The following is a 13,153-nucleotide window of genomic DNA, read 5'->3' as shown; positions in this document are numbered from 1 at the left end:
CATAACTTTATATTGAATAAATATTTTAATAAAATTTCTTCACAGTGATTATCTCCTAAAATCAAAAAATCTCTCCAGTGAAAATGAAAGTTATGGCACTCTTCTACAAGATCTTCATTTTTTTCTTCTTCATTTTCATCTTCATTTTTAGAATTTTTTTAAAAATTTTTTTATTTCAAATTGTTCCACTCACTAATATCTTTCCAATGATACCAAATTTATAAAGATTGAAGAATTCCTTCAAAAGTTATAGGTAAATGAAAAAAGAGTGCACACTTATCGTGAATAGACTTTAGTTACTCTTATGATTTGTGATGAAATTGGCAAGCATTCACAAGAATGCCAAAATTATTAGCTTGAGGTATGTATTGAATCCTGAATTTGGATTTCATTCACAGCTTCTCCAAATTTAGATTCAAATTCTAATTCAATCCCCTTTAAGATCAATTTCAGGCTATTTTCTGCACTGTGTATCATTTTTTGAAAGATTTCCAGTGAGGTGGGATTTAACAGATTCAATAGATCTATTTGCACCCCTGTTTCCGGAAGCATTTATATGCCAGTGATTGGAAAATCTTCTGGTTTAAGTGCTTTTAGATGCTGGGAGTTTCTAATTTCAGTGTTTGAAGCTTATTTTTGGGCGTGGCTTTAAGATTCTAGGGAGTTGAGCCCTTAAGGGGTCCCTTTTGTCTTTTTTTGGTCAATGGCTTTCGATTATACCCCGTTCAAAAATTCAAAAGAACTTTTCCTAATATGGGGACTTTTAAAACTGGCATAGGGTTATCTGAAAGGTGCATTTTACATTGCAAAATTTAGAAAGTAAAAGCAGTTGACAATTTATTCCAGAAGTAGAATTACGACAGTTAGTTGGCGGTATTCATCCATTGGATCTCCAATTTGATTATAAAATCTGTATCATCTTCAGACGAAATATCTCAGTGCCTAGAAGGAAGTAATTGTTGTTGTTTTTTAACAAGAGAAAGACAAATTGACGGATTTGTCGGTGAAAGTATGATGATCTTGAGTTGATCTTTCAATTTCTTTTGAATCTCTTTTTTTAATAAACAATATGGATAGATATCATCTGAAAGATGGCCATATCCATACAAGGAAGGGAGATGTACGAATATTTCCAGAGGGTAATCCGAAAAAAAATTCCAGGGGGTCTTTTTTCATTTTTCCAAAGTTATTCTAAAATTTCCACGGGGTAGAAGACTGATTTCAGTTCGTTCATCCTCACTTTGAGGTATCCCAGCTGGCACACAACGTTCTTTCAACGTTAATCTAACGTTTATCTAACGTTCACAACGTCCATATAACGTTAAATAAACTTTGAAACAACGTTGTGTGCCAGCTGGGATGAATAGAATCTTTCCGAGGGTACTTTTGCAAATTTCGCCATTTTCCAGGGTATCGACACATTTTCAATAATTTTTTTTGACTTGGAAAGGTTCGTCCATCCTCATGTATGGTTTTTAATGGAACAGTCCAATGCCAAATAACCTTCACAAACATTAACTTTATGCTTTTCGTTTGTTATAGCCAAGTAAATGTAGGGCTAGAGCTTCCTAAAATTCAATAAACAAATCACAGTAGAAACACTTCAAACACCTTCCAATCATCCAATAACCTAGCTTCAAGATGAGTCACTTAAGGAAATCAGTCAAAGGATCGGAGGGCAACTGGATTGATATGCAAATCAACACATTTAGTAATTGGGTCAATGCTAATCTCAATCAACGTGACCGAAGTATTGAAAATTTGGGAGAAGGTATGCTGTTACATTTTTACTTTAGTTTTCAACAAAAGAGCATTTGAAAGTTAGGCTATCGGTGTCCTAAAATACCCCTGTGTCACAGACCCGCTGGGATAGTCCAGCCCCACTGGGCAAAAATTCCGTCCCCGGTTGGAAAATACCTTAGAATTTCAGCCTCACTTGGAAATTAACTTTTATTACATTCCCCATTCGAAATTCAATGTTTAAAAATTGCACTTCAAAACCATCGCTACTGAATTTTTTAACCTTGAAACAAAGGAATTTCTATCCCTTTTGGGATTTCAATAGGAATTTTTATCCCCATTAAGAAAAAAAGTTCCCCCGGTGAGACAGGGGTGTCTAAAATGACTTGAAAACATGGTGTTATTGAAAGGGTCAAGGTTAATCCAGTTAAAGGAGGACTATACCATGGTTGAATAATGAGGCGTATTATGATGTATTCATTTACGAAGTCATTTTATCTCTTTTAGACTCAAACATAATTCCCCCGTATGGCTAAACACATTACACGTTTTTTTATAACAACATCAAAAATTTTTGAAGCCTAAAAATGTTCTTAAAAACATGTTCTTATTTTGATCATTTTGTGAATATTTTTTACCATCTTCCTAAGAAATAGGGTGTTTTGAGTCCTCCAAAGCCTTAAAATGTTCTTAACTTGTTCTTAACATTTTGGCCAGCGAAACCTTATGTTCTTATATAGTTTGTTCTTATAAAAAGAACGTGTAAAAGGTGCACAGTAAATCTTTTGTATTAACTCTCTGTTTAGGTTTTGCTGACGGAGTAAACTTGGTACATTTATATGAAGTCGTTTCTAAGAAAAGAATTGGTAAATATACGAAAGAACCGAAATTTCACAATCAGTATATGGATAATGTTTCTCTGGTGTTGAAAGCTGCAGAACAAGACGGTGTCAAAATGGTCAGTATTGGTAAGTGATCATCATCCTGTTTTATAGTTTGAAACCTCTATAGAGATTAAGGGGCCGGTTTTGGGTGCGGCCTTGGGCGTGGCTTTTATTGAAGATTAATAAGATGAGCTCTGTTGTATAATTTAACTATTTCTCACCTACATGAAATAAAAAATGTCACACGTCTCTTATTCCCGATAAGATATTTTGCTGATAATTCGATTATCAATATCGCTGAATGAAACTTAGCCTTTTTTGTCATCCAATTAGACAATATCTGGGGTTCTTAGAGATATATTCCTCAGTCGATAATGAACTAGACGGAATCACGATTTATTGTTTCTTTCAATGAAACCTTTTTTCATGTTGCACACATAAGGACTAAAATTTTTTTCTATAAAGAGTAAATTAGATTAACAGCTTATGACTGTTCTTTTTCTTAACACAAGCAGAATTCTTGATTTTTTCTTCTTTTGTTCACTTTTTATTGCGCACCAAATTTAAAGTTTTCATTTTTTTCATTGCATTCAATAATGCAATTACAAAAGGATTAGCGATAAAAATGTGGGAAAATTTCAACATTTTGTGTAGCTTTATTATCACACCTTTGTTGTTAGTGATCAACCTTGCCAAAATTCACGGGAATATCTTTAGATTATTATCAAAACAGAAGCATTTCAATCGATTACAATTTTTGGAGTCTTTTCATTCTTACTCCATCACCAACAGCTTTTCCTCGGCATTTTCCAATAGAGTCTGATGATAAGGTGCTTCTGCTTAACTTTGACGTTTACGACCATTTTTGAACTGTTTGTCTTTCCTTTGGACAAAAACTTTCACGCACCTGCAGTTAGTGGATTCTCTTTAACTCGTAACTCGTATTTCTACTGAGCTCGAAAAGGTTTTCTGTCCCTTCAGTTAACAATGCCTTATAGACCTTACTCCTTAATATTAAATTCCTGTAACTCGAAATAATTTGGGTTCCCTGTCGTCGGAGACTCAATTGTCCTAGAAAAAGGCCTACTTTGAGCATACAAGGAAAGTTTCTGCTAAAATCTCAAAAAAAGGTCAACTTTTTGTCATTCCTCCCTCTTATCAAAACTAGTTGCGAAATTTCTGAGGTACACGTTTATTTTATAAGAATGGCGTTTTTCAATTTCATCGTGGATATTCTTAACTTTTTGGGGGAAAATCATCCTGAAATATTCTTACTGTATTATCAGGCTAGAATCCAAACCCAGCCTAAATCAAGCATGCAATACATACCTAAAGCTAAGAACCTTTTAGCATTTCTGGGGAATAATTGTTAGTTTACAGGTGAAATGCTCTTAAACTGGCATTCTTTAGGTTCAGTTCCCAAATTCCACGATGGAGGTATTTTTAGCATATTCTTAAGTTTTTAGCTAATTTTATCACGTATATTCTTATAAAGTGTATTCTTATAAAAGAAAAAGCGTGCAGACAGTTGGGCGAAATCCCTTGTTCGAGATATGCTTTCCGTTCATGAGATGAATCCTTACGGGGAGACGAAGCAAACTGATTTTTAGCAAATTCTCCCATCATGTACACGTTTTTTTAAAAGAACATCCAAAAGTCAAAAACACATCAAACATTCAAAAGTCAGGATGTTCTTAGCTTTTTGAGTTTTAAGCCTAAAAATGTTCTTAACATGTTCTTATTTTCACCATTTTGAGAGTATTTTTGTCCATTTTCCTATAAAGAAAATAGTTTATTTTCCTAAGAAATCGGGTGTTTTTGAGTCCATAAAGCCTTAACATGTTCTTAACATTTTGGCCGTCGAAGCCTATATAGTTTGCTTTTATAAAAAAAACGTGTATATGAAACTAATATAGCAAAATTTTTACAAAAGAGGATTTTTAAATTGACCGAGGAATTCGGTGTCATTACTGGAACTTTGCGTGCTCTAACAACAAAATCCTGCAAAATTTGATGTGAGTACTGTCGAAGTAGAGTACTGTATCTCAATTTTGGATATCTTGTCAAGTAAGAACCAATTTTCTTCATCTACACGTTTTTTTATAAGAAAAAACTATGTAAGAACATAAGGCTTCAATGGCCAAAATATTAAGAACAATGTTAAGAACGTTTCAAGGCTTTGCAGACTCTAAAACACCCAATTTCTTTTAAAAAAAGGACAAAAATTCTCAAAACATGGTGAAAATAAGAACATGTTAAAAACATTTTTAGGCTTAAAACTCAAAAAAATAAGAACATTCGAAGCCTTCAAAAATTTTGGATGTTCTTATAAAGAAAACGCGTATTTGAGAGTGTGGAAAAATACATCATCATTCTTTGTAATGATTATTTCGCCCACTGGCTTTTTTCAACAACTGGGGTATTTTGCCCCAGGACACGAAGAGTCTAAGCTTCATGCTAATATTGTTAGTGGTTGATTGTTTCGTTAATTGTTTCCATGTGCTGGTCTAATTATAGTATTGTGTTAATTAAAAAGGGAGTCCTGCGGTTTGATTGTAATTAGCAATGATTAAATGTAACTAGCTGTTATCTTTAATTACATCTGGAAAGTTTCATTTCCGTTTTTAATAGATTTAAATTGGACATTATGCTATTACAGTGCTAAGGCTGCCGGAGGGGCAAGTCATCCTTGCCTTGCCTAATTTGAATATTTTGCCGTTTTAAATTTCCCCAAATCGCATAATGTTGAGCTGTCTCAGGTAAGTTATGGCATTTCTCAAAAATATGAAAATTGACTGATGATTTTTGAAGACCATTAGCCGGCAGAAAATGAGCAAACCAATGATTTACAGTCTGTCTCAAAATAATTTGCAGCTGAGACAAAAATGGCTGTAACTTTTGATAGAATTCGAATCAAGTTTCGATTCTGTGCTCATTGAAAAGATATTTGTGGGTGGAATATTATCAAGCAAAAAAATTGAAAAAAAAAGAAAAATGAAAATAAAAATTGAAGAAGAAAAAAATCAACTTCTTGTAGAAAAGTGGTATGATTAAGTACCATTTTCACAGGAGTGATTCTTCAATCTTAGATCATTATCACTGTGAAAAAAATTTTCATTCAATCAAAAGATATCAAACAAAAATTATTGCTGGTTGACTCTATAAAGTAGTAAAAAACAACAAAAAAAAACAGCATACTGTTAATCAACCAACTTTATGTGATATCTTTTGATTGAATGAGGATTGAATACGAATGATACCATAATGAAGTTTGCCCTGTAGGGGTGTTACCTAATTGTTTACGCCCTTATTTTCGCGAAAAACCGTAAAAACTAAAAAGTGCTGACGTCAGCAAAACTTGTTTTTCAAATAACTCCAGTTTGGCTAATCAGCAAAATACGAAATTTTGCTAAAAAGTACTGATGTCAGCAAAATTTCAAAACATTTTTTTTTGCGGTACGAACTAGTTTTAAGTAAAAGAGGTCATGATATTCTGCTTATCTTACTTAGCCAAGAAGGATGTCTGAGTTCCCCTTATTTTCATGAAAAAAATGATAGATAAACAAAGTAGACAAGTTTGTGATTAAAAAATGTGAAACTTGTTTTTTCAACTTTTTCCCAACTTTTGTGGTGTGAAGGAATCTCCAGGTGACCGAATTACGGAAAATTGATAACAAGGGGTAAAAACACATGTGGAACATCACTGTTTCCCGAATGTTGAAAAGTTAACCACAAGATACAACCACAACCTTTTTTATAAGAAAAGACAACAAGTTTTATTTTATTTTCAGCAAAAGCTTTTCGGTAAAACCGTCTTCACTGCTAGATGTTTAAAGAATTTTTTTTTGTAAGAGTACTGGCTCTTTCTTTTGATCTCAGGAATTCGGGCCTAGTATCCCTTCGAGACCATAGCAGTGGCTGACGAGACTAAAGTCGGAATTCGGCTAAACTAATTTTTTTTTTTCAAAATCCTCTTATAATTTAGTTACTCTTCAGCTTCTCTAGTGAGCCGCCCTCAAGCAGCGCTCACGCCTTCTCGCCCTCTATACAGCTTACTCACGGTGATCTTTATAAGATGATGAATTCTTATGAAACGCACATTTATTTGTCCAAGTGGCGAGGCTGTATTGTCTGAAACGAAAGTTTGCACAAAATAACCTTCGTGAGATTATTTTTCGCAATATTTTATCAATCTTTAAGAATCCCCGTTTTCTTATCAAATCTTTTCGTAGTTAAAATCAAATTTAGCAGCCTCACGTAAAGGAATTACGTCATAAGACCTTTCTCTCGAGTAGATATTTTCCCCTTACTTAGATTGTATCTTGCTAGAGCTCTTGGTAGAAATCTTTTGATGTATTCTTAAAACCGCCATCTCTTTGCGATCAAGAGTTCTTGGTTTAACTATATTCCGTCTGTTCACCTTTGGCTCACAAGTTTGTGGGTCTCATATACCTTTTTCCAACGACTCTTACATTACACACGCCTGCCTAAAACGAACAGTTTTTTTCCACGCTAAGAGCCTTTTTGTTTCGTCATCCTTTCAATCTAAGACGAGAGCAGTAAATTTATCATAATCATTTGTTAGCCAAATGTCTGGCATCCTCTTGTCAAAAGAAAGCGATTGTCCAAAATTTCAGATTCCAACTAACATAGAACAAAGATTTTTTAAACTATATCAGGTTCTATCTATGGGTCTAAAATGCTTGTATGCTTGTTAGGCCACTCAAATTTACTGTAATGGTTGAAAGGAAAAACTTCAGTTTATAAGCGTGAGAAATTGAATCCCGGAGAGCCAATCTTGCTGAAATTCCTGGAGAAAATAAAATTCTAAAAAAAAAACTGATTATCATTCAACCTACCTGTTCTTTCCCCTGTAACTTTGGTGCTTATAAAATTAGTCACTTGGTCCCGGCTTCATTGTCACCGATAACTAACATTCACCACACTAAGAACTCTTTTCCTTTTTCTCGACAGATAGTGACCACATTGTCAACGGTAACGTTAAAATGATTCTCGGGTTACTATGGCAATTCATTCTTCGATATCAAATTGTTGGTGCTGACGATAAAAATGTAAAGATTGCTTTGAAGAAACTTCTATTGATTTGGCTTCAACACGTGATCCCTGAACAAAGGATTACCAACCTGACCTCTGATTGGAACGATGGTGTAGCCCTATGCAACTTGATTAATGTTCTTCAACCAGGACTTTGTCCAGATTATAAACATCTCGATCGAAGTAATCCCGTTGACAATGCTGCAAAAGGTATGTCTCAATATTGTTTCAACTTCGTCCCTGTGTATCCCAGGCTTTATTTACGTTACTGATGGACGCCAGAGAATACTATCCGGCGCTATCAGTAGGCATAAAAAAGCCACAGGAAAAAAATAGGCAGGAAACGAGGTTAAATAACAACACTTTATAACTTCACTAAAAATTGCAATTTGATTGAAAAAACAACTCCCTAACGAGAAAAAGAGGCTAATTTGTGACTTATAGCTTTTACAAAACTATTGTCAGAGCGGCCTAGAGCTGGTTAGGTAAACCAGTTAATTGTGAAAGTATTGGCATTTTTGGTGCTATGTTACCTATACGTGCCTCTCTTTCAGAGAGTAACTATTGGTTACACTGAGTGATAGCACCTCAATAAACGAAAGCCTTCTATCAAACTAACCGAATTTTAGTAACTGTACCTCAAAATGGGCAGTTCCATTTAGTATCCGGGTTGACGAACATTTTCAAGCCTAAAACTTCTTCTGGATACCTCCTGGAAAATGGAAAAGTTTGCAAAAATATCCTTGGAAAAACTTTTCTTCATTCCTTGAAGTGAGAGTGGAGGAACTGAAATCAGTCATTTAACCAATGGAAGTTTTAGAATAACTTTTTACGTCCTGAAATATAACGAGAAGAAACTTTCCTTAGACCCCCCCCCTGAGAAATCTTCGCGAATTATCTCCTGGAAATGTTCGCCCACCCCTTGTACACATAAAACATGGAATAGCCCAATATAAGTAAGATTATCCTGTATATCTTTTGAATTGATTTCGAGCTTGTTCCAGAATTCTGTTTTCCAGCAAAGTTTCTTTTCTTCCTGGCTGACATCGCTTTACTTATGTATCGAGCACTGTTAAAAAAACAGAAGAAATACTTACATGTTTTCCAACATACACTTCTGAGAGTCTCCGGGAGTTTAACATCATTAACTATAACCGTGCTATTTAAAAACAGATAATTTTCCGACTTTCCACTTTTCTAACTTTCTTTCCAGGAATGAAGCTTGCGGAAGAGAAATTCGGCATTCCGCAAATTATCAGTCCATATCACATGACCAACCCACACGTGGACGAGTTGAGTATGATGACGTATTTATCTTACTTCACGCAAGACAATGGGATCGGCGAACAATGGACTCTGGGATTGGTCAATGATTGGAATAAACAACACCCTGTACAGAATTTTAACAATGATTGGAGTGATGGTAAAGCACTAGGTAAAAACATTTTTTTAGATTCCTGTATCCTACTGTTGCGATACTATGATATTACATTTCTGTGTCATAGATCCGGTGGGGCCCCAACCCCACTGAAAATTCGCTCAAAATTTTGTCCTCGGTTGGAAGAAAAATACCCTACAATTTCAGTGAAAACCTTGTCTGAAAATCAAGATAATATAAGAACAGCCTTGATTCGGTTATAATTTACTTGGTGCTCTTATAAATAGTGTATTATAATGTGGTACCAATGAGACATAAAGGCTATTTTCAATCTTGTACTTGTTTGAAAATCTGGCAGGCCACAACTTATTATGTAGAAAAAAGTGGCTTCAAATCTTACATTGAAGAGTTTTTTCTAGACTGATCAGTAATATATAATTTGTTGACACCAAAAAGTGGCTTCAAGGTGCTCTAGTATTACAGTATTCGGATTTCCTTCCCAGCGAGGTTCAAAAAGACGCTTTTCCGACTCAAAATTTGAGACAATTTTAACCTAATTGTTGTTTAAAGTCCATTCGCCGTCTGATTCAAAAAGGCTTGCTTTAACCACTTGTTTCACAGGCTCCTTGGTCAATAATTTTGCACCAGGAATTCACATTGAGAATCAACCAGATGATGATGTTCAGAATTGTAAAAACGCAATGCAAATTGCTGATGATTGTCTGGGTGTACCATCCATCATTACTGCACAAGAAATGGCAAACCCTAATATCCCTGAACTTGCTGTTATGGCATACACTGTTCAATTCCGAAATGTAAGATCCCTTCTTTCTTTACTGTTTAATTTGTTTTCTCTATCTAACGGTTTTGGTTTACTATTTGAATTTACTTCTGACGATAGAGTACAATCATGGTCGTATATTTAAGAAAAAAGGGAAATTCCTACGAAATCTTATAACCACAAACGATTTGGACGCGCTCTAAATTAGGATGGAAGGGTAGAGTTTTAACTCTGAGCTTTAACGCTAGACTTAAGACTAAAAGTTCAAGAATGGTCCAATAGGGCTCAGAATATAGCCTGAAAGTCTACTCTTAGATTCCAAATAAACGGGGGGGTTCGAATAAACGGGGGGGTTGGGAAATTTTCTAGATTTTAATAAACGGGGGGGACCTAATTGCCGGGGGGGTTGGAAATTGTACTTCTGAGACCCAAAAATAAGGTAAAATCAGGCTAAAATCAGGCTATTTAGAGCAAAATAAGGGGTCTTCTCTTTGACAGCTGAAAATATTCTTAGAGATTAATAAACGGGGGGGGTCCTAATAAGGTCCGGGGGGGTTGGAAAATTTTCGAAAAATTAACAAGCGGGGGGGCCCGTTTATTTGGAACCTAAGAGTATAAACCCTGAAATACTAAATATAATATATTTATATATAATAGATTTATCAATTAGCCCAAAAGCGACTTTCTCGCGCGAACTCCAAATTTCGAAAAACGAGGAAATAAGCTAAATTCTCAATAGGTTTTGACCATCATTGTAGTTATTTTTTAAAACATCGAGATTCAAACGCTCAAAAGATTCATTTCTCAACAAAATCAGTCTGAAAAAGGGCCATTTTAGGGGTTGAAATCTAAATTTTCCCCCGTCGGTTCAAACCGGTTGCACCTCCTTACTCACTATATTTGTTTTCGTTTTTCTTTCCACATCATGGCGAGGTTCTGAACTATTGTACCTAACTGGCTCAAAAACCACCACCCTTTTGGATTCAGTACATCAAATGCTTTTAAATGTTGAAATTAGTGCTTGAGTTTATGGTGGTTTTGGTAAAATTGATGCTAGAGTGTATGGTTTATATGAAATTGATGCTAGTGTTAATGGTTTTGGTTGAGTTGATGGTTTTGTGAATGTAAAGGTCGAGTTGATGGTTTTGGTGAATTTAAAGGTTAAGTTGATGGTTTTGTGAATTTAATTGTTGGGTTGATGGTTTTGTGAATTTAAAGGTTGAGTTGAAGGTTTTGTCAATTTAAAGGTTGAGTTGATAGTTTTGGTGAATGTAAAGGTTGAGTTGATGGTTTTGGTGAATTTAAAGGTTAAGTTGATGGTTTTGTGAATTTAATGGTTGAGTTGATGGTTTTGGTGAATTTAAAGGTTGAGTTGATGGTTTTTGTGAATGTAAAGGTTGAGTTGATGGTTTTGGTGAATTTAAAGGTTGAGTTGATGGTTTTGGTGAATTTAAAGGTTGAGTTGATGGTTTTGGTGAATTTAAAGGTTGAGTTGATAGTTTTGTGAATGTAAAGGTTGAGTTGATGGTTTTGGTGAATTTAATGGTTGGGTTGATGGTTTTGTGAATTTAAAGGTTGAGTTGAAGGTTTTGTCAATTTAAAGGTTGAGTTGATAGTTTTGGTGAATGTAAAGGTTGAGTTGATGGTTTTGGTGAATTTAATGGTTGAGTTGATGGTTTTGGTGAATTTAAAGGTTGAGTTGATGGTTTTGTGAATTTAAAGGTTGGGTTGATGGTTTTGGTGAATGTAAAGGTTGGGTTGATGGTTTTGTGAATTTAAAGGTTGAGTTGATGGTTTTGTGAATTTAAAGGTTGAGTTGATGGTTTTGTGAATTTAAAGGTTGGGTTGATAGTTTTGGTGAATTTAAAGGTTGAGTTGATGGTTTTGGTGAATTTAAAGGTTGAGTTGATGGTTTTGGTGAATTTAAAGGTTGAGTTGATGGATTTCGTGAATTTAATGGTTGAGTTGATGGTTTTGTGAATTTAAAGGTTGGGTTGATGGTTTTGGTGAATGTAAAGGTTGGGTTGATGGTTTTGTGAATTTAAAGGTTGAGTTGATGGTTTTGTGAATTTAAAGGTTGAGTTGATGGTTTTGTGAATTTAAAGGTTGGGTTGATAGTTTTGGTGAATTTAAAGGTTGAGTTGATGGTTTTGGTGAATGTAAAGGTTGGGTTGATAGTTTTGTGAATGTAAAGGTTGGGTTGATGGTTTTTGTGAATTTAAAGGTTAAGTTGATGGTTTTGGTGAATTTAAAGGTTGAGTTGATGGTTTTGGTGAATGTAAAGGTTGGGTTGATGGATTTCGTGAATTTAAAGGTTGAGTTGATGGTTTTGGTGAATGTAAAGTTTTAGTCGATGGTTTTGGTGAATCTCACATTGGAAGCTAATGAAATTGTGGGATTTGATGCTAAAATTGATGTTTCGGGTAAATTTGATACTGATAGTCATGGTACAACTTGCAGCAGTCACAGTTGCAATTGAGCGTTATTTACTTATTGAGTGTGCGTTTGAACCACTGAGCCCTCTGTAAACCCTGGAGAAAGTTTTTCAATCCCGGTCAACCAAAATCTTTGATCGGAGTTTTTTGAAAGTGGTAGCCTAATGGTAGCACTACTCAATAGTAGTGTAAATGTATCAATAGTGGAAGGTTAACTTTTCCTTGAATACTTGCGATGATGTAGGGCTGTTTGATGTTAATCTTTAACACTGCAATGGATTCTTGGCGGATAAAACTTTCAAAGAAACTCCGATTAAAAATTGCAGATGTAGCTTTCTTTGTCCAGTCAGTGATTTGAACAGAGCTTCGTTTCTTTGTTTGGTGTTTTATCAATTGTCTCATTGTTTCAGAAAACAAAAGCAATTTGAAAAGACACTATAATTTATTACTCAATATCAGGCATCCTCAATATTGATATTACACCTTTCCAGCGTAAATGTATAGGCACTCCTGGTAGAGTCCTGATAGGGAAACTGCTACTACTCATTTTTTATTCTTAATCTATTTTCATTTATTATATAATAAAACATCGTCAACCTCATATAATACCGTAAGATCTATAAGTTTAATGGGTTATTCAATGCATTTTAAAATCTCTCCTTATTAAAAGAAATTGAATAGACATTGGAAAAAAGTCACTACATTTATTGAAAGAACTTTCATTGACAATTAAGTATTTATCATTAGCTTTGTTGGTATCGAGGAAGGGTCATCTGCCATTTACTGTCTTTTTAACTTTATTAGTAACTCAGATACGTAGCTCATAACAAAAATCCATGACTGTAGTGGACTTTTTGAGATTTTGATGAGCTTTACCAGT

The 13,153-nt window shown here is 34.6% G+C and overlaps 2 protein-coding genes across 2 annotated transcripts in view; both read left to right on the top strand.

Moving 5' to 3' along the window:
- Positions 1-1,541: 1,541 nt before the first annotated feature.
- LOC136817368 (filamin-A-like) lies at positions 1,542-7,962 on the top strand. The gene is made up of 3 exons (XM_067073712.1): positions 1,542-1,771; positions 2,547-2,708; positions 7,599-7,962. Exons 1-3 carry the CDS (start codon positions 1,642-1,644, stop codon positions 7,949-7,951), a joined length of 645 nt encoding a protein of 214 aa, XP_066929813.1. The 5' UTR covers positions 1,542-1,641; the 3' UTR covers positions 7,952-7,962.
- Positions 7,963-8,894: 932 nt separating this feature from the next.
- The window catches only part of LOC136816294 (filamin-C-like), a 36,678-nt gene continuing 32,419 nt past the window's right edge, over positions 8,895-13,153 (top strand). Inside the window, exons 1-2 of the mRNA XM_067072623.1 lie at positions 8,895-9,114; positions 9,679-9,872. Coding sequence (XP_066928724.1) covers positions 8,895-9,114; positions 9,679-9,872 — 414 coding nt within the window. The remainder of the gene's footprint in view (positions 9,115-9,678; positions 9,873-13,153) is intronic.

The sequence above is a fragment of the Clytia hemisphaerica genome, unplaced genomic scaffold (assembly GCF_902728285.1).
Source record: "Clytia hemisphaerica strain Z4C2 unplaced genomic scaffold, Clytia hemisphaerica genome assembly, whole genome shotgun sequence".
Classification (NCBI taxonomy): domain Eukaryota; kingdom Metazoa; phylum Cnidaria; class Hydrozoa; order Leptothecata; family Clytiidae; genus Clytia; species Clytia hemisphaerica.
This window is presented reverse-complemented; position numbering and strand designations above follow the sequence as displayed.

Coding starts and splice junctions, on each gene's coding strand:
- LOC136817368 (XM_067073712.1), top strand. CDS start 1,642: ATGAGTCACTTAAGGAAATCAGTCAAAGGATCGGAGGGCAACTGGATT. Junction 1,772..2,546: donor TATTGAAAATTTGGGAGAAG/GTATGCTGTTAC, acceptor CTCTCTGTTTAG/GTTTTGCTGACGGAGTAAAC. Junction 2,709..7,598: donor TGTCAAAATGGTCAGTATTG/GTAAGTGATCAT, acceptor TTTTCTCGACAG/ATAGTGACCACATTGTCAAC.